The 26,752-nt window shown below is 45.3% G+C and overlaps 1 protein-coding gene across 2 annotated transcripts in view; it reads left to right on the forward strand.

The window, feature by feature from the left end:
• Positions 1 to 26,752, forward strand: part of SETD1B (SET domain containing 1B, histone lysine methyltransferase) — a 77,403-nt gene that overhangs the window by 44,577 nt on the left and 6,074 nt on the right. The window contains exons 8-17 of one of the 2 annotated variants that reach the window (XM_075012590.1): positions 725 to 898; positions 3,434 to 3,521; positions 7,025 to 7,242; positions 8,009 to 8,126; positions 9,533 to 10,000; positions 12,362 to 13,909; positions 17,937 to 18,103; positions 20,159 to 20,290; positions 23,796 to 23,915; positions 25,573 to 25,710. In XM_075012590.1, coding sequence (XP_074868691.1) covers positions 725 to 898; positions 3,434 to 3,521; positions 7,025 to 7,242; positions 8,009 to 8,126; positions 9,533 to 10,000; positions 12,362 to 13,909; positions 17,937 to 18,103; positions 20,159 to 20,290; positions 23,796 to 23,915; positions 25,573 to 25,710 — 3,171 coding nt within the window. The remainder of the gene's footprint in view (positions 1 to 724; positions 899 to 3,433; positions 3,522 to 7,024; positions 7,243 to 8,008; positions 8,127 to 9,532; positions 10,001 to 12,361; positions 13,910 to 17,936; positions 18,104 to 20,158; positions 20,291 to 23,795; positions 23,916 to 25,572; positions 25,711 to 26,752) is intronic. The other variant, XM_075012591.1, reaches the window with a different exon arrangement.

Below are 26,752 nucleotides of genomic sequence, written 5' to 3' on the forward strand. Positions count from 1 at the left end.
TGTAGACACGGCTTTGGAGTGTGATGTAAGCAGCAAAGCCAACATCCACTGCGGGCCTGGAGGAGAGGGAGGCCTGGCTGCATGCCCCTGGAAGGGGCAGGGCCAAATGTGAAAGGGGAGGGGCTAGAGAAGTTGCCCATAGTGCTTCCAGAACTGCAGCGCTTTCCCCTGCTGCCGCTGCTACTTTGGCAGTGACGGTGGCAACCGCAGCTCCGGACCCCCTTGAAAGGCTGGATCTGCCCCCTTTAACTCTTCCTAGCCCCACCATCAGCAAGTCAGTAAGCTATGTACTCTGTCTTTTAAGGACATCCTAAAGTATCCCTTAGATGGATCCTGTTCGCTGTTTTGTTTAACTCTATAATGATTAGGGCATAGGCCTCTCCTCTGCCAAGATGACTTAATACATTTTTGTATCCCAGATTCATCTGGGTCAAGCCTGACCAATGGACACTTGAAGAAATATGTTCTGAGTTTGTCCTTGATATGCCCCAGTGTTGGCCTGCCGGTGAGGCATGAACAAAAATTCAGACTTTCTAAAGGATTCCTTCATTTCCCCCATTTAAGCACCTGTGACATAATGGTGTGTCTGTCAGAAGATGCTGTCTTTAGAGAAGGTGAAGTCTGAATAGGAGATGGGCCACCCTGGAGGTATTTGACGCACTTCTGGTGTTTGCACAGCCACCCCAGTGTTGTTCCCTCTTTACATGTTATTTCTTTTATCCAGGCATCGCTCACTCCGGTAAAATCTGGAGAAAATAAAGATGAGGAAAAACCGAAGCCAAAGGATCGAATTACATCCTGTCTTCTGGAGAACTGGAACAAAGGAGAAGGGCTTGGCTACGAGGGAATTGGCTTGGGCATTGGGTTACGTGGGGCCATCCGGCTGCCATCTTTCAAGGTAGGAGTTAGTAAATAACAACAGTCTCCCTGATGGAGCATTCGGAGTATAATGGCTGCCTTGCTTTTTCCTTGCAAATCCCTAGAAGCTAGGGCACACCATGACACTCACTTTGCTCCCAAGTTTCTTGTCTAATAATCCCCATCGCTTTTAACATCGGCCATAATCTCTGGAGAGGGGAATTGCTACTCCTCAGCGTCAGTTTCTCCAAACTTTTCACACCATTTGTGGATATGATTACTGAGAGCCACTCTGTGGCACCATTGACCTGTATTAGGGAACAAAACATCAGCATTGTAGGAAAAAGCATTTTCTGCTAGGCTGGGTTATACGCCGTTACCAGTCAGCGCGGAGGAGAGGATGCAGTGGTAGATCTGGACTGAACATAGGTGTTGAGAATGCAACTCTGCCGACTTCAGTGGGTTGTCTCCAGCCTTCCCTCTAATTTTTTCCATATGTGGCCAGAATAAATTTTGTTCTGTGCACCAAGCATGTGCAGATGTGCACCACCCATAGAAACAGATCCTGGCAGCTGTGGGCACTCTGCCAATCAGCTGGGCAGCACTTGACTCTTTCCTGGGTCGCCACCAAAGTGGTCAGCTTATAGGAACACTGGTTGTCACCCATTTACACCAGAGTGAAATTTGGGCCTTGGTCTCATTGTAACACAGTTCAAGCATTTTTCCCAGGCAAAAAAGGGCTTAATCCATGCTAGCAGAAACAATTCTGGATTTTACATTTGCTGAGTTTAAAATGTGACTGGAGGTGGAGCAGTTGAATGAGAAGGCTTCTTGCAAAATCTGCTTGCCCCACTGTCTCTCTGCATGCGCACATTTGCATATTAAATGCTGCAAGCAATATGTAAACTATAAAAAAATGCACAGCATCCTGTGCAGCGTGACAGGATGAGATCAAGCCAGTTAGTTTATTAGGTTCTTATTCCTACCTTGTGCTAGAAGAAAGAAAGATGAGATCACTGCAGTGGAACGTACCTAAATTCCTCAAGTTTGAACCTGTAAGTTTGCTTTCATGCTTTATAATTGTGATGGGTGAACCTTAATGCCTGGAAGGTTTTGGTGTCCTCTAAGGCTACAGCTACCCTAGTGAATTTTGTTGACAAAACTGGTGGAATGTCCACACGCAATATGTGTTTTTGGCTCTTCAGCTGACAATCTTCTGCCTTTCTCAGATGAGAAGAGTGCCTTTTGTCAACAGGTCCTGTTGACAAAAAAAGCTGTGTGGAAGCTCTGGGGGGCCTTCTCTCAACCAACAGGGCATCCAGGACAGCGGGCAGTCCTGTCTGCTAAGCTTCCGGGTGCCTGTTTTGTCGAGAGAGCGGCTGGGAAGTCCAGCCACTCCGCCAACAGTGGAGCACTCTCCCAACTGGCTTTTGTGTGTGGCCACTCTTTGTCAACAGAAGTTTTGTTGGGAAATCTCTCCGGACAGGGACTTCCATCGCCAGAGTGCTGTCATGTAACCATAGCCTCAGAACAGCAAGAAGTCTTGTGGCACCTTATAGACTAACAGATATTTTGGAGCATAAGCTTTCGTGGGCAAAGACCTGCTTTGTCCAATGCATGAGTTTGGGGGTGGTTTCAGAAGGGAAACCCCCCCACTCATGCATCTGATGAAGCGGGTCTATGTCCACGAAAGCTTATGCTCCAAAATATCTGTTAGTCTATAAGGTGCCACAAGACTTCTTGCTGTTCTCGAAGCTACAGACTAACACGGCTGCCTCTCTGATACATAGCCTCAGAGTTTGCCAAAACACTTCTTTGGACTGGTGTTTTCCAATCCTAATCTAAAGATAACCTTATTTTGCAGTTTCTTTAGTTGTTTTAGGCTTGGTCTATGCCACCAGCTTATGTCAGTATATCTACATCACTCAGAGGTGTGAAAAATCCAGCCCTCTGAGTAACAGAGTTACAGCGACCTAACCCCCCAGTGTGGACAGCGCTATATTGACAGGAGTACTTCTCATGTTGAGATAGCTACTGCCTCTCAGGGGAGGGGGCGTACCTACGCTAACAGGAGCATAGTGTAGTAGTAAGTATAGGCAAGCCCCCAGTCTGAGGTTCTCTCACAACTTTCCTCATCTTCATACATTTAAGCACCTCAAGGTGGCAAGGCAGCATGCTGGAATTTAGATTGAGTACAAATCGGGAGGCAGAATTTCATTTACAGCTCAGTTCTATCTGTGAACGATACAGATCAATAGCTCTTGAAGTAAGACACTTTCTCGCATCAGTCACCTCGCTACCACTTATCGCGGAGGTGGATTTATCATGTTGACTGGAGGGTACTCTCTCACTGGCATAGTGTCTTCACCAGTGCAGACCTGTCCTTAGCTACTCAGACGAAGCAGCTGGGATCTGTGTTCTTTATCAGTGAAAGAGAGATGTGCACAGTGGTGACATACCCCCGGATAACAATTATTTACACTGGGTCTGCTAATTAACAAAAACCGCTTGGGAAGTTGGTTTCTTCTGGTTCTATTGCACCTTTTTAGAAACCCTAATTCTGTTCTTTATTCAGGTGAAAAGGAAGGAACCACCTGAAGCTGCCTCAGCAGGAGATCAGAAGAGAATCAGGCCCTCCACGTCTGTTGACGATGAAGATGAAGGTTTGCGGTCCACATTTAATTGATGCGCAAGTGTGAATGCAAAGCATACAAACACTGAAGCCTTTTAAATGTCTCAGCAGCACATTCACTCACAGCTGAACACACAGTTAAAAATCTGAGCCAGAATTTAACCTCCCTTAAAACTCTGATCTGTTGACTGATACCTGCCCTGGAATGTGCTCCCTTAAATTTATAATCCGTGGTTTATGCATAAGTCTACCAAATTTTTTTCTGCTGCTCCAGAGCTGGTCAGTTATCTGAGAGAGCTCAGGTTAGTTCAGCAACCACGCTCCAGAGCTGTGCTTATGTTACCAATATTAAGGCCATTACAGAAGTAAGTAAGGGAAACCCAATTTGGCTGGATTTCATTTTTTTAAAAAATTAAGTAATTTATTTGTCAAATGGGGGGAAGTCTATTTTAAAATATTTTAACCTTTTAAAAAGTTTGCCCTAAACAGTGCAGCTTCAAAATAAGATTATAAGTAAAGGGCATTTGAGGATTCTTTAGAACTAAAGTGCAGCTTACTGTCCTATATAAACTTGATCTTTGATCCTAACAGCTGCTCATGCATCCACGTACAGAAACAAGAGGCTTTATAAACCAAGCTTATTTAGAGAGTTCTAAACATATAAAGGACCAGAAAATACTTTAGATGTGGTTGTGAAGACAGATGTTTAGTTTAAATAAACAAACAATTCTATCACACCAAACTCCCATTCCTGATATGTTCACACCAGTTACTGAGTGAGTGGGAGCGGAAGGGCGCAGGAAGTACTCCCTCAAAATATTAATCTTTGGGTTCTTCCTTCCCTGTGTGATTAGTGAAGCAGCACACGGCGCATGGTGCTGCCCCGTTTACCAGGTACATGCATGGCCAGGCTTCCGGTGTAAAATGATCCTTCAAGCACCATTGAGATTGCAGCCGGTAGCTAAAGGGCTAAATGTTGTAGGACACTCCAAGCCTCCTGAGGCTTGCATTTAACCCTCATACGTTGAAAAAAGCTGTGATGGGCAGCGATCACAGAAATCCCCTTGGGATTGTTTACCAATGTGCTGATCATGCCACTGACACCTGCCTTCTTGCTCTCTGGGACCACCACCCTGTCCTGATGGGCCATATTCTCTGGTCTTCCTCTGACAAGGCACAGAGTTGGGCTTACTGTCTCCCTTTGGAGCAATGCGGACACTGAACTACTTCCACCCTGAGAGGACTCAGTTCTAAGGCTCAGCAGCCAGGAAGCCAATGACCAAAAGGGATCGACACCCCAAATTTATTTTTCTGGGTATAAAAGTTTTATACAACAAAAGTGCAAAGGTTAGCTCTCTTTATCAATGAAGGAGAGATGTGCACAATGGTTGCTTCTTCCCAGGTAACAATTATTTACACTGTGCCTCATCATAAAATACACTTTTGTTTATGAAGTATAAAAAATAGGGTTAAAATGGTTGCGAGTGCAAACAGCCAGATCAAAGTAAGTTACTAAATTAAAACGAACAGAAAATGCATGGTTAGTCTTAATCTATTAAGAAACTTGTTATCCGCACATTCTTACCCAAAACAACTGTTCTTTTTTCAGGTAAAAGCTTAAAACCATAGTCAAAATCTCTGACTTAGGTCTAAAGCTCTTCTAAGTCTCTTTGTATCTTTTTATGGCATACCCGACAGTTCCATAAGCCAGCTGAAGACAAAGGTCTGATAGCATCCCCTTGCTTAAATAGACTTTCCCCCGAGCAGGAATCCTTTGTTTGGCATCTCTCATTTCTATGGAAAATTACCAGGTTCAAAATGGAGTCTAGTACCTGCTGGTATGGTCACATGTCTTTCTAGACCAGTCACCATTTGGGCTTACAGGATGAACAAGGCTGTTTGCAGGTTATTGGGTTGATCACTGAGCCATCAGGTTGCCAGGGCATCAGTAATGATCCTCATTAACACCTTTTAGAATTATAAATAGATCTAGATCTGCACTTCATATTTCTAACTTCACGTACAAGAATGATACATACACAAAAATAGGATACATAGATTCAGCAGACTGTAAAATTAAATTTGATAGGTTGCATGAGGTACTTTTCTAAAGCATCTTTGAAATGTGCATATTTTTATTCATACGCCAATTTTCATGTAGTGAGAGGGAAACATCTTTCTCACCTTTACTCTTCCCCCATAATAGACCCCCTTTTTACCCTACATTTACTTCTGCTGGGTTTTATTCTGATGCGCACATCAAAATTTACTCCCTTTCTGAGGCTGGCCGCATCTCTCACTTCTTCAGCAGCAAACCAGGTCAGAACTAGACAGAATAAACCCACTAGATCTAGTGTGAGGGCCTTTCTATTGATTGGGACAAGGCCTTGCCAAAACTCCCAGAGAGGGGAGCTATCCAGAAATTCTAAAAGCACCACACCCCAAATGTTGGTCCTGCTTTCTCTAGGCATTGTTTTCTGTCTCTGCTGAATGATGAAGGCTTTGTGCTTGGTCTTAGGGGGTGCTTCCTGCTGCACTCTGCAAATACCTGCAGTAAAAATAAAAGGAGCCCAGAAGAGGAGGAGGCCGTTCCTGATGATGGCAGCTTTCTGCCCTCCTTTTACTGCCCCTTCTGGCTTCTCCATGGGGAATCTCAACCCCTGTGGGTGGCAATGAACTGTTCTTTGGCTGCCTCGGCATTTAACCCTATCATTGCTGCCATTTTCCAAATTTCGGACCAAAGACAGGCTAGAAGGCTGGTAGTCAGTCTGCAGCCTACAAAGCATTAACATTAAATCAATGCACAAAGGGCAGATTGAGGCCTGGTCCTAGGATTGGGGCCTAGTGCGCAAGCCCTTCAAGGAGGAATCAAGTTGATAAGCTGGATAAGGTTGACAGAGTAATACGGAAGAAAAGTCTGGTTGGGAGCAGGCCATAACGAGCCCTGCAGAGGCAGACAGATGTATACTGCTCTTTACCGCCAGCTGTTTCAGACCGAGCATTTCAGCTGCCTCCCGGTGTGAATGGGCTCCTGCAGGGTTGCCATTTCCTCTGATGGTGGCTCTGCTAAGATTGATTGATGAAATTTCGTGGCACATTTAGACAGTTCTCCGGGCACACCAGAAAACCACTGATGTAGAGAGCTGCTAGATATGGCTGATATCCAAAATACTGCTTGTTCATTTGTTGTACTTCACCTTGTCAGACTGTAAACTCTTCAGGGTAGGGGTTGGTGGCTCTTTCTGTCCTTTGTGTACACGCACCTGCCACCTCCTGGCTCCCGGGTGCTGCTGACCACTCCTCTTCTCTTTTTTGTGGGTGTTTGAGCCCCCCGATCACCCACAAAGTCAGTGGCTACAGTAGGGACTTATGTTCTCCATAGGATGGTGGAGTCCTCATCCTGATTGCAGTCTTTGATCGTGGCTGTAGTATTATGAATAATAATGTTATGAGCTTGCCCATGATAGTAGAGTCCCTTCACTTCATGATGTTTTGATTTCAGTTCCCTTCTCCTCTTCTCTCCCACTCCTCCAGAGTCTGAAAGGGACAGAGACATGTCTGATGTTACTTCAGACCTGTCTAAGAAGGATGCAGAAGCGGTTGGCCTCCGAAGGAGACCAGCACGACCACTGGAGCTAGACAGTGAAGGGGAAGAAGGAGACGAGACTTCAGGTAAAGAAGAAGAATCCAGTTCTGAAAAGGAAGACGAGCAGGAGGAAGAGCGAGTGTTGGTGAAAGCAGCACCAGGCAAGGTATTTTCACCTGATGTGTCAGATAATTAAATTATAAAACTCTAATCACTGGACTAGACTTATTCATAAGTGTCGTTAGAGTAGCTTTGATAAAATTATATGGGCTACTTTTCCAGTTATTTGATGATATAATTTTCTCATCAGCTCTAAGCAAATTCCTTTTTCTGTCCACTGTATATAATATTGCAAACTTCATAACTCAGAGGTGGGCAAACACCATATGTTTATTGGCCTTATACAGTGTACCCTTTCATAGCGGGCACTCTGTTGTCCAGAACTCCCAAATAACCAGCATTTTAATCGGAAGTAAATTTTAATTACGTTTCCCATAAGTACAGTATAGTGAAAGTAAATGTAAACAAATACAGCAAATATGGTATATGTTTACAGGGTACAATACTACTATTGTTGGTAAATAAAGTACTCTGCATATATTTTTGTTTCTTAATATCTAATCTTGTTTTTCTTTAGTGTAATTCATTGCTAAGTATGCCTCTGTTATCCAGAATATTTGAATATCTGGCAACTTCCTGGTCCCAGGGCTGCCAGATGTGAACGCGTTTACTGTATTTGATTTTATTGGGCTGCAACTCTGGAGAATCTTCCATGGTGCCCAGTAAATTGCGCAACCAGAATTATTCTCCATTTTTAATTGTATACTGCTTTCATTGCTGTGTCGTTTGAGATATTGATTTATTTAGTAAAGCCAGTACGTAGAGTCAGTATATTTTTTCTGAAGTGATCCTTATAATATTTACTGCCAAAGGAGGAGGAGGAGGACGAGGAAGAGGAGGAGGAAGATGCTGATGAAGAGGAGGAGGAGGAAGAGGATGAAGAAACAGTAGAAACGAGTGAAAAGGAAGATGAGCAGGACTCTGAAGAAGGTAGGCAGTCTTACTAGAAACAAAGCGAACTTTAGTTCTGATTGAGCTTCGCCTTTTTGTTACAGTAGAATTGCTCCCCTTTAGGCCAGTTCCTAAACTTGTATTCCCACCTAAATATGTGCAACAGAGTGGCTGTCATTAGACTGGTTGTACCTCTGTGCATATTGGAGTTCACCGCTCTGGGTTAAACAAGAAGAGCTCACCGAATCAAAAACTTGAGAGTGAAATTTGATTATTAATAGGGGAGTCACTAAACGTGCATTAACACCTGCGATTAATGCAGGGCAGAATTAAGGCGTTAAATAAATTAATGCATTGATCGCAGTCTTTAATGCACCCTAATGGACGGCTGGAGCTGCCAGCAGGGCTCCGTGCCCCAGCCGCTCGCAGCCATGGGGCTATTGGGGTGCCCCTGGCCAGGGCAGCTGGAGTGCAGAGCTCCATCTACAGCCACAGGTACACCAGCAGCCCTGCAGTTAATTGCAATTAATCACAATTAATTTTTTAAATCTCTTGACAGCCCTAACTTTAAAATATATTGTACATCCCTGGACCCCATCCTCCAGCCCCAGTTGTCATCTTTAACAGTGTAGAGAATAGTGTCCCCACATGTGCTTCGTTCACACGCAGACACCGAAGTTTCCTCTGCTCCCTAGAAGCTCTCCTCTGAGAGCACAGAGCTTCGAGGAAAACCATTTGTGTTTTATATCATTCAAGAAAGACTATTTTCCCATAGTGATTTTTCATGTAAAATGCGTCGTATTTTTCTCTAAGGCCGGGGTGTCCAACATGTGGCCCACGGGCCAGAATCCAGCCCCCAGAGTCTTGTAATCCCGATCATGGAGCCAGCAGTGGCACCATTTTTAAAAGGTGGCCATGTGGCTCTTGGGGCTTGGTCTGGCTTGGGGCTTGGCACAGGGAGGCTTGGCAAGGATCGCATGGCGCTTGGGGCCCTGGCGGTGCAGCTCTGGCAGCGGCTCCAGTGACTCACCAGGGGTGGGGTGTAGGGTGTCGGGCTGTGGGTGCTGCAGGATGGGGGTGAGGGGTTAAATCTGCGGTTGGCTTGGGGTTGGGGGGGGGGCGTTAAGTCTGGGGGTGGCTTGGGGCTGATGGTGGAGGTGTTAAGCCTGGGGGCTGGGGAAGCGGTGGTCTGGGGCTGTGAGGGTTTAAGCCTGGGGATGGGGATGGCAGGTTTGGGGCTACTTTGTGTTCGGCCCCCAGAACATGTAAAAAATTATCATGTGACCCCCCCCCCAATGAAAAAATGGTTGGACACCCCGGTCTAAAGAAACCCTTAAAATCAGGAGGAAGCCCCCAAAACACTATATAGGGAATTAATTTCCCTGGTTTCATGTGGTTGTTTAATGAAGTCATAAAAGGTCAGTAATAATATCTCATCCTTGCAGATGTAGTGAGTCCCTCATCTTCCAAAGCTGAAGCCGAATCATCTGATGAAAGTGAGGACTCTTCAGAATTTGAGTCGAGTTCTGACTCTGAAGAGGAGGAAGAAGAGGAAGATGAAGAGGAGGAGGAGGAGGAAGGAGAAGAAGAGGAGGAGGAGGAAGAGGTGGCAGCTGATGACCAAGAAAGAGAAGCCATAGCTGCTGAAGTAGAGCCTGAGTCTGCTAGTCATGAACTAGCAGATGAAGAAAAAGAGACCATCCTGGAGCTGTTTCCAGTAGAAGACTATATGGATGCAACCAGCTTGGACCTACAGGCACCAGCTATGGGAGTAAAAGAGGAAGAGATGGAAGAAACCAAGCAACAGGATGAAAGTTGTGAAATGCCACAGGAAACTGCTGGTGCTGAAGGTTTGGTGCTTGTGGAGAGAGACCAGGAAGTAAAGCTACAGCCTTCCCCTATATGTGTAGCAGGTATAGTGTGTTAATGTATTTGATCGCCTGTCACTGTAGTTTCAAAGTACAATATTCTCACAGTATCCAACTACATGTATTTTGGGGGCCTGTCCTGTCCTTTCCTCCTCCTTATCCTCCCAATAATGGGTTTATCCTGGAAATGTCCTCACTGGGGACAGAGGTCTAGATCGAGCTCTTGATCATCCAGGAAGGTGTTCTGCAGCTGGAGTTGTGCTACTGAAAATGCTCTGTGCATTGCACCCAGCCTGCTTATCCTATGGCAGTTTAGTGGCAGTGTCGTGGAAAATAAGCGTCTTACTTAGGGCATGTCTTCGCTGTAATCAAAAACCCTGTGGCATTGCATCTCAGAGGCCAGATCAGTGGCTTGGGCAGCAGGGCTGTAAACTTGCAGTGTAAGTGTCCAGAATCAGGCTGAAGCCTGGTTTTCGGGACTCCACACAGGCAGATGGAGGGGATTGTGTCTCAGAACCAAGGCTCCCCTGGGAGCCTGAAGATCTCTTCTGCTATTGTTAGCCCCACAGCATGAGCCCGAGTCACTTGAGCCAGGCTCTAAGGTTCAGTGTTGCAGGTGTTTTATCACAGCGTGGACATACCCTTGGATGTGTGTCAGTGAAAGAATGAGTAAGTGGCCAATGGGGTAGCTCAGAGTTAATCTACAGAGTGCCTTGTAGGCTCTAAATATTACAGCCAGGAAATGGCTCCTTCAGTGCTCTGGCTCTAAAGGAGCTGTGTGTCCGGGAGATGGAATGAGATGGTTAACAGAGCTTGAGGGCAGTGGAATGTCAGACCTACCTTAGGTCTCCCACCTACAATGGGGATGTCCACTTCGCTCCCTTGTTAATAAACATTTCTCCCAGTGTTGCTAGGAGGAGGAAATTGGTCTTTTGATGTGGGTTCCTTAAATTCACAGAGTCGTGTGTTCCGTGTGAGGACAACCTGAAAGAGATTTTAAAAATGGTTATTATGACAGGACTGGATGAGTAAATCTTGGCAAACCACAGCAATGGCAGGCAACCTGCAGGCTGCAAGCAGCCTATCAGGGTAATCAGACTGCAGCCTGCAAGGCATTTTGCTGACATTGACCATGCGCAGGGACCACCCCTGCAGCTCCCTGTGGCCATGATTTTCTGTTCCCTGCCCATAGGAGCTGTGGGGACTTCCTACAGCTCCCATTGGCCATGAGCAGAGAACTGCAGCCAATGGAAGCTGCAGGGGTGGTGCCTGTGGACGATCAACGTCAACAAAATGCCTCACAGTTTGCAATCAGATTATGCTGGTGGGCTGCAGTTTTGTCACCCACCACCACTGTGGGACTGGAGCTCTGGCCCCTCCTCAGCCATTCCCTCCTGGATGCCCTGGGACCTGGAAGCTCTCTGATGGCCATAGACTTACCTCTTGGGGCAAAGAAGGAACTTTTTCCTCAAACAGGCTCTTGTTCTTGGGGGATTGAAGGAGAGTCTCTGATAAATTCTGGAGACAGCTGCACGCTGCCCCAGGGAAGGTGGCTCAGGTGTGGAGAATCGTCATTGGAGATAGCATATTAGAATTCAGGAGGAATCTTTAGCAGTAGCATTGCTGCTTCCTACTAAGATATCCCAATGAAATGAGGCAGACCATCCTGTTAAGGTCAGGAATCCCTGTTCTACATTTGCTCCATGGCATAGACCAGAGCAAACCCTGCAATCGGACAGTCATTTCCACACACCTTCCTTTTTCCTCTTGAAAATGTTATTTCGGGCTGTCTTATAGACTGAGTGGTGGCTCCTTTTGGCCCTCGGCCCTACGGCGGTAAATAAAATACAGACAAACAAGAGGGTTATGGTTAGAGCAGGATATAAATTTCCTCAGTGATACCAACTGAATGTATCCGCATTCATTCCAGCAGTCTCTCATTTTATTCATGTTATGTTCAAGCGTATTACGCTTCCCTCTTGCTCTCTGCCATTCTTGTGGGCTGACAATTTACCACATCCTAAAAAATAAATAAGGACAGCTGGAGGCTATCGCACCCTGGTTTCTAACAGCCTTTCCTCAATTACTCGCAAATCTGTTTTATGGCTTTAAGAAGCCAGCCAAGGGTTGGTAAGCAAAGTGCTTTGTAAGCAGGAAATCTCAGTTCTAGCCTCTAGAATAGCTAGTTCCCAAGTTAATAATGTGTTTTCTGGTGGTTATCTGGATATCTGTGATTGCTTCAGGGTTCTAATTGCTTTCCTCTCTATCCCTCTACAATGGGAGGTGGCAGAGTTTCTAAAGCCTCCCAGTGGATATGAGCCAATTTTGTAATGCCAATATCTTTAACATGCTCACCCTGGGAACTGACTAGCAACTGAACAGATCTCATTCTGCTTTTCTCCTCAGTGGAAGAGTCTGAACTGGCTATCGAGCCGGAGCCAAAGGTACTAGAGGGTCCAAAGTCTGAATCTCACCATGAAGAAGAGAATTTCTGTCCCTCTGCACCAACAGGGGCGTTTAAAGAAACTCCACTCAGCAAGAGCAGCTTCTTCACTAAGTCTGATGATAGTGGCCTAGAAACCCGAGTTACAGGAAAACTACTATCCTCAGCAGAGGAGGAGGAGAGACTGCCTTGGACTCCCAGACGGGACATAGTGGTCCATTCGGATTCTGATACTCCCATTTTTCCAGCTCATAAGGTGCCACCGTCTATGCTCCCCCTTCCATCCACACCTAATAAAGAGGAAACTTTAATCCCTCCAGAAAATTTCCCTGAACAGTTACCTGTGACCAAAACAGCTCTGGAAGAGGAGCTTCCTAGGACTCCAGGGCGGGATATTATATCCAAGTCTTCACTCGGCTTTACAAAGTCACAGAGTACAGACACTGTTCCAGCCACCCCTGGCAGTGATGCTCCCCTAACTGGCAGCAGTCTGACTTTAAGTTCCCCTCAAGTCCCAGGCAGCCCGTTTTCATATCCATCCCAATCCCCTGGGATTAATAGCGGCATTCCTCGGACTCCTGGGAGGGATTTTAATTTCACACCTACTTTCCCAGACCCTGGTGCAGCCCTCCCTTGCCTGTTGTCTAGCAAGAAACCATCAGAAGATGAGCTAGATGAGAAATGTTTTAAAGAACCTCTTAGTGCTTCCATAATGGTCAGCGTGAATAGCGTTCCCTCCCCCATTCCCTTTGCTAGCCCTCCTGAAGCTGATTTCCACACAGACGTAGACTTGCCCTCTGATGAGCCAATATCTGTAGCAGGCCTGCCATGCCTTCCAGTGGATGCAAAGACATCTACAGAGGAGAGCAAGGTAGCCATGAAATCTGTTTTGCTGTACCCCGAAGCGCCTACTGTATCTCTTCCTCCTACACCTTCCTCTGTGCCCATCAAACGGAAACCAGGTCGACCGAAACGGTCACCTCCTTCGGTGCTTTCATTGGAGGCCTATCCCAGCAAAACTTCAGAGCCTCCTCCTGTCCCAGTGGCCTTGACTGAAAGTGCTGTGAGCAAAGAGTTATTGGGTGGACATCCTGATACTCTTTATGGACTGAAGGATCCTGAAGCAGTCACCCTAGACTTCCGGAACGACAGCTTCCATGAGAAGATAACTCCGGAGGCGATCGCGGAGAAACTTCCATTCAAGGAACTCGAGAATCAGTGGAATGAGGACTTCAAAGAGGAGGAAGCTCGTGTGAAATCTAAAAGGCAGTGGCGAAGGCAGAAAAAGACACCTGAGGACATCCCAGTGATTCCTTCCCCTGAATGTTCTCCACATCGGCCCCAATTTAGGCCCCGATCTGAGTTCGAGGAGATGACCATTTTGTATGATATTTGGAATGGAGGAATAGATGAGGAAGATATCAAGTTCATGTGTATCACATACGATCGCTTGTTACAGCAAGATAATGGTATGGACTGGCTCAACGATACCCTCTGGGTATACCATCCTTATATCCTTTCACATTGAGGGTCTGGATTGTACGTGAAGTATAATGTAGCCTCGGAAGACGCAGCGTGTTGTTTTATTGATTTAATCCTAATTTTTCCCCCTGTAGGAATTAATGCTAATACAGTCAAGTGGGGTAAAATAGCCCATCTCTTCTAATTATGTGTAGAATATAATTTCCACTTCATTTAAAAATGTTAATGGAACTCTGTAACAAAAGGTGGGAAATTCAAGGTTCAGGCAGACGTGCATTTTTCATTCTTTGTTATTTCTCTCCATTCCAACAGACATGATTTAAAGGTAGGGCATCTGCTTAAACTTGAGTTCTCTGCTTTTTTTATGGCTTATGTAATAGCATTGAAATTCATTTCTAATTGTTAGGAAAAAATCCAGAAAGGGGACAAAGCTAACTGTGCCTCTGCCCTTTTTAGTGTTTTGGTTTGAGGTCTTCACGAAACCCACTTTGCTGAATGTCCTTTGTCAGCCTCCTCAGAAAGTAAATGATATAAGATTTAAATAATTGGTGTCTACTTCACTTGTTGGGGTGCGATAAGGAGGGGAAAACTGGGCAATTGAGGACAATGGTGGAAGCGGAACCCATTCCTTACTGGTAGGGGGCCTGGCAGCAGCTAATGGGTGGGTATATGACCTCATGTGACTCTCCACGTGAATCCTCCCTGCCTTCCGCCATGCTTCTCCTCCCCATGATCTTTGGCCCCTTCCTGAAGGTGGGGAGCTTATGTTCCTCTCCCTCTGTGGTTTTTAAACTGCAGCAACAAAAGGAGCAGATGGTAGGGCTGCTTGGCCGCCCCAGACCTTCTGCGCTGGGTCTCCTGCATCTGCACAGCAGCCCCACTGGAGGATGGGGCTGGGAAGGTCCAGCCCCAGCAGAGGAGCTGCTGCCATTCTACTCCTCCTGCCTCTTTCTGGTGCACTGTACTGGCTAGAAATATCTTGCTGCTGTGGCATAGAGGACTGTACCACCCTATTTGCGCTGCTAGTCAAGGGTAGGAATGATGGTCCCAGAAATGGAGGAAGAGGAGGAGAGAGATGTATTTGGCAATTCACGTAATGATGACATTTGAGACAAATTCCTCCTGTTAAGACACAGTTCTAGTGCCAGTTGTTAAGATCACTTTCTACTCCAGTTAACAACCATCCGTAGCTTCCCATCAGTGTATCTGGTCCTACTCCATTGTAAGGTGACTTTATAAAAATAATACTGGATTTCTTATAACAAGGCATCAAGCACAGTGTTGAAGGGCAGTTTCCAGGCCTTTTGTTTTTGTAATTACAGACCTTCTGCTTCAATCCTATAATGTTAAAAAGAGGTCATATACCCACAGGGAGTATTACTGGATAGAGCTATCAGGTCATGTGTTTCATGCACGTTTGTGGACATATGCTTCCAATCAGACAACAGAATTCTACTTCAACACAGATTCCTTCTTTCTGAAGTGAACACAGTCATGTGTAACTGCTGCAGTCTAAATACAGATGTGTGTTTACATTGTTTTTGAAGTACGTTTTAAATGCGTACTTATTGGGAGGCTGTGTCATTTGGCTGGTGGAGATTTTGTTATGGGAAAAGTCATTTTCAAGATTTGTGAAGTGTGTCATCTCTTGATGAGATATTGTCAAGTTCAGTTGTTTTGAAAAACACTTACCTGTGTTAGTGATCCAAGCTATAGGTAGTAAATGAAACTTCTTTAAAGTAATCTTTTGCTTATTTCTTCATTCTCAGCGTGGGTTATTAAAATATACTAGTTAGCATCACTTTTAGGTCTGCTCAGTTTCATTTTTCCCTTTCTTTTGCTCTAACAGCTGCACATGCAGCAATTTTTGTTAAAAATAAAAATACTGTTTCCACTAGAAATATATATAAAAAGTCTATATTTGACTTGGTAATGTCTAGCCATGCAGCTGGCTAGAAGTTTGCCAATCAGTTTCTTTCAGTAAGCAAATTATGTGTGATGCATTTAAAATTGCAAATAACCAGCATCTCTAAATGAAGCAGCTAAACACACACAGTAATAGACTCTATAGCTGCTTAGACATAAAATAGTCATATGTATTGTAACCTGTTTGCAGTGGTTGTTTTAAATGTTGGAATACGAGAACCAGAAAGGACCTTGAGAGGTTATTGAGTCCAGCCCCTTTCACTCAAAGCACCATCTAGATCATTCCTGACAGATGTTTGTCTAACCTGCTCTTCAAAATTTCCAACAATACAGATTCCACAGCCTCTCTCAGCAATTTATTCCAGTGCTTAAGCACCCTGACAGGTAGGTGGTTTTTCCTAACATCCAGCCTAAACTTCTCATGCTGTAATTTAAGCCCATTGCTCCTTGTTCTGTCATCAGAGGGAAAGGAGAAAAAGTTTTCTTCCTCCACTTTAACACCCTTTTAGGTACTTGAAAGCTATTACAACCCCTCTCAGTTTTCTTTTTTCCAAGCTAAACAAACCCAGTTCTTTCAATTTTCTCTTATAGGTTATTTTTTCTAGACATTTAGTCATTTTTGTTGTTCTTCTTTGGACCTTCTCCAGTTTCTCCACATCCTTTCTGAAATGTGGTGCTCGGAACTGGACACAGTACTCCAGTTGAGGCCTAATTAGTGCAGAGTAGAGCGAAAGAATTACTTCTCATGTCTTGCTTACAACAGCAGTGTGCTGTGATATTATAATACTATGACCTTCTGTATTACTTTGACCTAGGACCTCAAAGCTCTCAACAAATACTCGTGAATCTTTCCCATACCTTTGTATGAGGGGGGGAAAAATCATTATTGTGCAGTTGTGGAAGCTGAGGCAAAGCGAAGTGAATTTTGTCATCCAGAATCAGATCAGATTGGTGACAGAATGGAGAATGTAACCTTTTTTTTGCCATCCCCAGCTCCAAGCGTTGCACAGTGCCATTTTCTACATAGGCCAATATCAGGGAGAGGAGGGGTTTAATATTCTAACCAGTCCAGTCCCGAGTTACGTTTGGCCAATGAGGAGTCCAGAATGAGGTTTGGAATCTCTGCTTGGGCCTGATTCTGCCCCTGTGAAGGTCTGGGGAGTTGAGTCCCTGAGGCTAATCAGGAGTATAATTTGCGAGAGAGGGAACGTCTCCTTGCTCTCTCTAGTGCTAAATCAAGTGATGATTCTTCAGTGTTGTGTTATGTATGTGGTATATTGACCACCGTTTGAGAAGTTGCAGGGAAGTTCTAGGACCATTACATGTGGGTGGAAGATGTCATTAAAAGCACACACACAGCAAACTGCTTAGCCAGGCACTCAGGTGGCTGCTGTCTTGGTCCGTGCTCATGTGGTTCACGGAAGTCATCTCCAGAAGAAATTTTTTTGTGATGAATGCACCTTTCTGTTTCATTGTATTTTTATTTTTTTTGTGTTTTAGTGTATATTGCTATCCCAGAGCTTTATAATGTCTGTCTTGCATGTAGAGACATGGGGATGTTTTAGGGTTCTTTCCCCCCGTACACTAAAAAACATTGAATTGTTTGAACTCGTGGAAGATACCAGATTGTTGGTCCTGGAGGCTGACGTTGTTTCAGATCATGTACAGATGGGAATGGCAGTGCTAACTTGTCCCACTCCACTCTGTTCCATCCTTTCCTTGAAGGACCAACTCAACTGGATCGCCGATTAGTCTGGTCTTTGTTGTCCAGACAGTCCCTGGCCCATGTATTGAGACTATCAACTAGTGCCAGAGGCAGTGCTGTCCTATGCCCACAGGGAAGTAGACTGAGATGCCCAAATGCAAGTGACAGGTTACCACAGATTCATGAGATTGAAACCACTTTAATTTGCCAACTCCTAAAACCTACAATAAAATATGCAAACCTTTCTGGAGTCCAGTTACCTGATATTTAGATGTTTACTTCTCTAGTGGCAAATGGTCTTAAATTCACTCCTCTTTTCTTGAAGGCATTGGAATTGTCCTTGTGACTATAAGCACCAAACACCAAGTAGTGTTTTGTGGTCTGATTTCCACATGTAGCTGGATTTCTCCTTAACTTAGTTCCACCAACTAGCTTTTCTACCCCGAAGAAGAAGAAGCGGGATGATGGGATGCGGGAACACGTTACAGGTTGTGCACGAAGTGAAGGCTATTACAAAATTGATAAGAAGGACAAACTTAAATACCTCAACAATAGTCGTGCATTTGCAGAGGAGCCTCCGGCTGATACTCAAGTAAGCACGTTGTTGCTGACTGCTTCCTTGTGTTAATTGGATTTTGTCTGTCTTGAAAGGCGTTATTAGTAATGCTCCTCTCTGAGATTGAACTGCACCTGTGCCACTGTATGGCTTTCCACTGTTGGAAGTACTGCTTTTCTGGGGAGAAATAAAACAAAGATTCTATTGTTTTGAGATCATTAAAGGTCCTCCAGACTATTTTCTATCAGAGTGAAGGTGTCTTCCCTCTGTGGCCTGGCCAAATTCTAGTAAGGGGAATGCATTCAGCCTACTTAAATGTCCATGTTGGTAGAATGGTATATGGTGCCCTTCACCTCCTCTCATAAACTGTTCTGTATGGTTGCTGGTGTTCTCAAAATGGCTGCTGTGTTGTTTGCCATTGCAGGGGCTTTTTTATGGTGGTTGAACTGAAGTGATCCTTCTGTATATGTCTAGTTTGTCATTTTGGAAATACTTTGAGGATTAAGGAACCTGGTTTATATAGAGAGCTAAAATACTTTATTAGAGCTGCGAATACCAAGGTATCATGTCTCAGGGCAAGGAGGTGTGATAGAAAGATTAGAGAAATGGAAAGCCTTGTGTCTGAAGAGAGACTGAAGACTTAAAGGCTACGTTTACACTACAGAGATCTTTTGAAAGAAAGGGGTGTGCTAATGAACCACTTTGGCAGTGCCTCATTAGCATAATGGCAGCTGCGTGCGTTTCGAAATGGGAGGAAGGGGCTTTCAGAGTCTGGGGATCCTTTTCAAAGGCCCCTGTTTACGTGAGCAGCAGTGTAGCCACGGCCTTCCAAAATAACTTCTTTCAAAAGAGGGCGTCCACACACAAAGAAAGTGGATCAAAAGAGTGATCTGCTCCTTCGAAAGAGAGCATCCACACAGCCTCCAGTCTTTCAAAAGAACGGTCCAGGGATTGAAAAATCAGGCCCCAGGAGGACTCCTCTTTCGAAAGAAAGGGCCTGCGGAGCATCTACACACGTTTTCTTTTGAAAGAAGCTTTTGAAGGGGGGCGGGGGGGGCGCTCTTCCTGAAACGGGAAAGGAAGAGGAATTTCGAAAGGAGTGGTGCATTCTGTCAAAAGAACACCTTGTGTGTGTAGATGCTCCACGTGACCTTTTGAAAGAGCACCTTTCTTTGGAAAAATTTTTCAAAATAACTTGCGAGTGTAGAAGCATCCATAGACTTTAAGGTCAAAAGAGACCATCATGATTAACTAGTCTGATCTCCTGAACATTATACGCTACAGAACCTCACCCACCCACTCTTGTAACAGACCCATGGCCTCAGAGAGTGGGACTGTGTGGCTGGAGAGAGGATATGTGATGGAGGTAATCAAATTAACCAGAGAAGGCAAATCAAGTGCTCCTACTTACCTTTTCTTGTGATAAAAGAACAAGGGGGACATTCTGTGAAATTGAAAGGTATTGAATCTAAAACTGGTGAAATGATATTCTTTTGCAATTAAGTGTAACTAACCTATAGAAGTAATTTTTGGGAGGTGCCAAGAAAGATAATGGGAACATCCACAATTATATCAGGATAAAAAATTCTTGGTAGGAGGGTTGTAAGACCTCATGCTGCAGGGGATCAGACAACCACTGACTCAATAGGACTTGGCAGAAACTTACCTCTAAGCTCAAGTTAATTGGTATGTATCCACAATGGTTTTGCACTTTCCTCTCAGGTATCTGTTAGTGGCCACTGTCAGAGACCAAATACTGGGCAACAGAGACAATTGGTTCTGTGGTAGAGTTGGGAGAAGAACCCAGGAGTCCAGATTCTCTGAAACCTGGCTTACGTAGCAGCCCATGTTGAAGATGTACTACAGGGAGCTTTTCACTACCCAGGGCAGACTGTGTTAACTAATCCAGTTGTTTCTACACTGTTTCCCATTCTGATTCTGCAGAAAGATACGTACTGGCTGTGTGGAAATGTGGATTACATTTTTCACTGGCTCAGCTTTGATCTCTGCATGTCACTAGGAAGCATACAAATGAATTGCCTCAGATCTTTTTAAATTGCAACTCCTGAACCTGTACTTCCATGTTTGCAGGGAATGAGCATCCCTGCCCAACCTCATGCTTCCACCCGAGCTGGCTCTGAGAGGAGGTCAGAGCAACGCAGACTTCTGTCATCCTTCACTGGTAGCTGTGACAGTGACCTACTCAAATTTAACCAGCTCAAGGTAGGTAATACAACCAGATTTTTATTCTGGAACTTGGAAAGTGCAGCTCGGGTGATGGTTAGGAATAAGCGAGGGCAGCGGTTCCCAAACTTTTTCCAGTTGTGGAGCACTTGGACGTCACAGTGCTCTTCGCAGAACACTTCGTCTTTGTTACATCATCCTAAATATGAGGGGTTGGGATTCGGGAGGTTTTAACCGGGGCTGTGTGGGGCTAGGAGGGTTGAGACGGGACCTGGAGGGTTGAGCCACAGTTGTGCAAAGCCTGGGGGGTTGAGCTGGGGCCAGGTGGGTGGAGTCACAGCTGCTCAGAGCCAGGGGGTTGAGCTGCAGCTGTGTGGGGCTGGGGCTGGGGGGTTTGAGCTGGGGCCGGGTGGGTGGAGTCGCAGCTGCTCAGAGCCAGGGGGTTGAGCTGCAGCTGTGCGGGGCTGGGGCTGGGGCTGGGGCTGGGGAGTTGAGCTGGGGCCGGGGGCGGGGTTTGAGCTGCAGCCTTGCGGGGCCGGGGGAGTTGAGCTGGGGCTGGGGGAGTTGAGCCGCATCTGTGCAATGCCAGGAAATTTCAGCCAGCACTGCATGGGACTGGGGAAAGGGGTTGACCTGCAGCCAGCAAGGGCTAAATTGCAGCCAGGGAGCTGAGCCACAGTTTACCATAGGTCTAAGCTGGCAGTGAGCAAAACTGTAAAACTGAGCAAATTGCATCCCAAAATTAATTTTTTTCCCTGAGAATGGGGAAGAGACCGCCATTAATCAATTTCACTGGCGGAACACTTTGCAATAGCTCACGGAACACCAGCGTTCCACTGGAACATACTTTGGGAACTGCTGAGCTAGGGCAAAGCCCAATATAAAATATGTCTCTATGACAGAGTTGGTGATTATGGAAATTGAGCAATGATGCCATATGTTTCCTGACCATGTTAAAGAAAATTACTCCATAGCAATATATCTGGGAGCACCGAAGTCCAGGACTTTCACAGGGTTCAAGAAAAAGCTAAATATATTTATGGAGGTTAGGTCCATCAGTGGCTGTTAACCAGGATGCATAGGAATGGTGTCCCTGGCCTCTGTTTGTCAGAGGCTGGAAATGGGTAATATAGTAAGATGGAAGGCCTAAGCCCATACAGCACAGGCCTGGTTTCAGGCTTACGGCCTAGCAACAATGGACAAAACGTGGCTAAAATCAGAGCTAAGCCATGAGCAAGAGGCAGGCCTCTGTTAACAGAAGTTGGTACAGGCAGGGCTGAGAGTACAAAACACTCATTGGTAATAGGCCCAGAACACAGCGATAATTGGTATAAGTTGAAATCACAAGGTACCACCTCGTTAGAAAAGGCCTTGGTACCTTCTCCTCCCAGGTACAGACCCAAATTCAAGAAGGGGTCTAAAATGGCAGCATGATGGATAGAGATGATCTAACCAAACCATGAGGTACAGGGTGATGGGTGGTAACTAAGTAGCATCAGAGGTGGTAATGTGACGTGTCAGTAGTGAGGTGTGCTTTGTTTGTACGTGGATATAAGGTGATGTCTTGGGGGGGACCGTCTTTGTCTGACCTAGGGGGGCAGTGGAATTCCCACTGGCTGTGTCAGTCCATTGCTGCAGGTACATCTGTACAGTGTATCAGTGCAGTATGCTATACTTGGCAACTATTATTTGTACCTTGCTTGGCAATAAAGCCTGGATGGGTGTCTTCAGTCCTTATCTGGTCTCTGGTTTTTGGGGAACCGTGAAGTCTGCTGAGATTATTGGTCCCATATAAGGGAACATGCACGCAAGCAGCCTTCTGGTTATCATCACCGGAACCAAAGACCCAGGAGGACACAACAGCAGTAAATCCGCCGCACTACAGATGACAGGAGAGGGATCACTCATTGACTACCTCTTTTGTTCGCTGCCTCTGGGGCACCTGGCATTGGCCACTGTTGGAAGACAGGATAGTGGGTTAGGTGGACCTTTGGCCTCAGCTTGTATGGTCGCTCTTAACAAGAGCTACTTATTTCAGTATGGCCAGTGGTTTTAGCTGCAAGGAGGTTGTTAATGGAACAAAGAGGGTTTCATCAGTAAATTGTGGGTTCTGGTCCAGTTCAGATGAGTAGTAACCAGCACTAGTTATCATCTGATGGCTGTGTAGCCTGTGGAAAATTAGATGATGGTCTTTGCCCAGCTCCTAGAGCAGTGGAGAGCAGCATTTTATGTCGGGCCTCACTTTTTGTCCCTACAATTACCAGCCCCGCCCCCCATCTAATGTAATCCAGAGCAATGGAAATGTCAGTTGTGTTCATATGGCAAAATAACCCTTTTGAAAATAAGCGTGTAGAATGTAAAAACTTTGTTAATCCATATGTAAGTCTGAATACACAGACATAAAACCAGCAACATTTCAGCATTTTCCTGAGATGAATGAGCCTGACACCCAGCAGCTGATCGTGCTGCACCCCCCACTTAGAAAATGTCATAGTCACTTTGCACATCCTGGTCCTAGAGGACAAGTATGTGCATCACAAAAACCTCCGCCGTGTTCAGCCATCCCTGTTTGTCATCTCAGTGAAGGTTTGGGCTGGACTTCCACACTGAACTATCCTCTCACCCAGGGGTTTGTGCAAGGGCAGGGCGAGCAAGGGGCCCAGCTGCCCCCACATCAGTAATGGACTCGGTATCGCCCCTGCTCTAGAGCTGCTAGCTGCGGTGGCCGGAGAGCTGAAGCCCTGAGGCTGCGGTGGTCTTCTCTCTCTCTCTCTGGACCACATGTTGGGCAAGGGGAGACAGCGAGCTCTTTCTGAGGTGGGGCGGGGAGAACAGCAAACAACTCCCTCTGAGCTGGAAGAGAAGGCGACTGTGAGCTAATCCTGGGGGTGAGGAGGGGAGAGAGCAAGCTTCTGTGTCCCCCTCACCCAAAAAAAAGGCTCGTATTTAAATTCCTGCACACAACCCTGTTCTCACCTCTTAGTGGTAGTGTCTCTTCAGAACAGCGAGTACTACTCCAGTATGGGGCGTTGGTTCTGTTGTCCGTGTTATTACGGGAGGCAGTTCTGTCTTTGATTTAATGCCCCAACACAGGGGGCAGAGGTCAGTGTGTGTACTCTGTGGGGTTTAATTCATGACCAGCAGTGGCAATAAAGCAAAACGAGGCAAGCAAGGAACATATTGGAGCTGAGCCATAGCGCAAAACTGTGTGCTTACTCCAGCCATTAGAAACTTGGGCAAAGGAGATATAGCCCAAAAGTTTCTGCCAACTTGCACAAGATCATTCAATGAATCAGAGCAGGGCTGGGTGTAGAACTCAAGAATCAAGGCATCTTCCCCTCTCTGCCCTCCAGATTTTGCTCCTTTTAACAGCTAACAACAATTGTTTGTCTGATTTGACTCTATAGAGTCAGGTGAAACATGATGAAATGTCACACTTATGACACGGAACGTATCACCAGTGCGCTGTCTTACGTGCGGTGTGCTGTGCAGATTGCTGTTTTGTTTTTTTGCTGATGTCAGTTTGGGGTTGTTTTGTACACAGTTCCGGAAGAAAAAGCTAAAATTCTGCAAGAGTCACATTCATGACTGGGGTCTTTTCGCAATGGAGCCCATTGCAGCTGATGAGATGGTGATTGAATATGTGGGTCAGAACATCAGACAGGTAAGCTACATCTCCCCTGGGGTGACCACGGGGCCTTTGGCATGACTCAAATCTGTGTGGAAGATCTGTCCTTTGTGAAATGTGGAATAAATGCCATGCGTATCTGACCTCAGTGGCATTGCCCTTTATACCTCAGGCTGAGTTTGTCTTCTCTGTCCGACTTGCGAACTTACAAACACTAAAGATCCCTTGAGGCTTTGAATACTGCACAACTGCGTACATCTTGGGCAGTGTTCCCTCTGATATTTTTCCATCCATGTGTGGAATAAATGTTATGTGCACCAAGGCATGTGCACCACCAGTAGAAACACACACTGCCAGCTGTGGACGCTCTGCTTATCAGCTGGGCAGCACCTGAATCTCTCCAGGGCTCTCCTGCCTGCCCCCTATTCTCTGGAAGCCATTTCTGAGAGTAACATGCAAAGTGAAATCATTCTGCAGAATCCCACGGATGATATGTCACAGGTGGGTGGAAATGAGGATAAGATAAGATTCCAATTTACGATCTTTAACAAAGAAAGTTTAAAATACTTTTGTTCACACAACAGACTTTAATGCTGAGTGGCAAAGTCATGGTGTGCTTAAAACCACAAAACACAGCAGTTGTTTAGACTCCTGGATCAAAGTAGGCTGGAACGGGGTTTCTTAAAACAAGACTAAATCCAGACATAGTCTCAGGATTTTTGTCGTTTTTTTTTTTTTTTTAAGAGAGTGACATAAATGTACACAGTCCTTCAGCTACCCATTCACTGTTCTGGAAGAACAAACAATCTCTAAAGGAAATGAGACATGGCAGAGAGTCATCTGCTTTTTGAAAGATGATTGCTGTAAGGGCTCTAAAGTCCAAACTTTTGGGTCATTTGAGCAGTGGGTTCCTGAGACACTGCTTTGCCCTGCAGCCCCTCCCCGCAAACTAGCTGCTTACAAAAATCAACTGATGCTTCTGAAATGTTGTTGTCCACATTTGAGGCTCAGAGAAATGCTCTGATTTTTCCCAGAATGATCTAATCCCATGGGATTATTCTCTGTTTGTGCACTTCACCCCGTGGCCCTTTGGGGAAGCAATACAGAAAAAAAATTACGGAGAGAAAGTTTGTAATTCCAGGTCAACACAAACTAACCCAATGTGTTTAAACCAATCAAACTCTGCAGCTAGCAAGACTGGCCAGAGGATTTGCAGGATATCTCAAGGTTATGCACTGCTCCTGTGCATTGTGACTACAAGCCCTGCCTCTGGCAGATTTCGGAGGCATGAGTTGTTAACAGTAGCTGTTCTCTGCCCGTGTCATGCAGAGGCTCCTTCTGGAAGTTTTGCCCTGACCGAATTTCTGGTTGAAGAGCGAAATTTTAAAGTACTCTAAAATCCACACACATAGGCCATTTTAAACTATAAAGCAGAGCTTTTCCAGAGTCCAAGGGAAGTAGGTGCTGAATCCCGTTTGAAATTCAGTGCCTAATCTTTGAAACCCCTCCTAAATATTTGCCCTTTGGATTCTAAGCCTGTCCTCTCTTCAGAAATTTGGGGTCATAAATATCTTTTTCAATCCTGAATGGCAGTTTGGTTTTGTGTTTGTTAAACTAACTGGATGTAAAGCCCTAGTTCTTTACTGCCCGTGTCTATGGAATGCACTGATCTGACAATTGGTTTGTCCTCTAGGTCATTGCAGACATGCGAGAGAAGCGATACGAGGATGAAGGCATTGGGAGCAGTTACATGTTCAGGGTTGACCACGACACCATCATTGATGCCACGAAGTGTGGAAACTTTGCCAGGTTTATTAATCATAGCTGCAATGTAAGTATCATTTTGCTTATCTGGGTTGAACCTCTCTAATCTAACACCCTCAGGACCCGACCGGTGCTGAACAAGAGAATTTGCCAGACCATGGGAGGTCAATATTGTCAATCAGTATTACCAACGCTGCCACTGCTCACTGGGCTCGGAGAAGACATTTAGGGGTAAATTACAGCTAAATAACAGTGCAGAACGCTGAGAGCCAGGACTGGAGGCTGTAAACAAACTTTATAGGACCACGGGAAACTTGGCTGCACCCAGAAGAGGTCATCCATGAAAATCATGCCAGATTACAGATATTGCCAGAGAAGAAAGTGCCAGATTAGAGATGTTTAACTTGTACTGCAGAGAATTGACCTTGAGTTACAGATAAACCAACCAGACGCTCAGTTGTACTTAGAACCCACATTCAAAGGTGACAGTGTTTTAAGAGGAGCTGCAGTTAACATACTGATAAGCTGATGTGCGTCAAGACTGGTATAATGAACTAGTCTGAGGGGAGTGGAAGATGTAAATTACCATAATTTATAATCAGCTCTGTGTTTGGTCCCAGAAACCCAACTGCATCTAAAGGTTTTGGAGAGAGACTATTCTGCAGTCTTTAAAGAAAATGTGTTTGAGACAAAAGAGAGCCCTAATCTAGCTGTGGTAGCAGTCTCCATATGGCGTTTATGTAAGAGCAGGGTTGTCTGTCTCGTCCAGGCACGGACTCTGCCTTCGTGTGTGTTCTGTACAGCAGTGTTTCTTAAACTACGTTCCGTGAGCAACTCACAGGTGTGCCGTGAACGTTTGGAAAAACAATTCCAAGTTTTACAATAAATAACGATTTTAAGATGCTAACACTAATGGACAATACAGAAGCATAATTTTATTTCTACATCTTGTGAGAGTGGTAGTAGTCTGGCAACGCAGCAAGGCCAAGTAACACTGTGTTAGCCTCTCCTCTCCTCTAATCGTCTTTTCTTATCTATACGACAGCATAGCAACTGGCAACACTGATGGTATATATTTTCTTTTATTAAGACCAAATACAATGTTACTT

This window comes from Carettochelys insculpta, chromosome 18, assembly GCF_033958435.1.
Source record: "Carettochelys insculpta isolate YL-2023 chromosome 18, ASM3395843v1, whole genome shotgun sequence".
In the NCBI taxonomy this organism is placed as follows: domain Eukaryota; kingdom Metazoa; phylum Chordata; order Testudines; family Carettochelyidae; genus Carettochelys; species Carettochelys insculpta.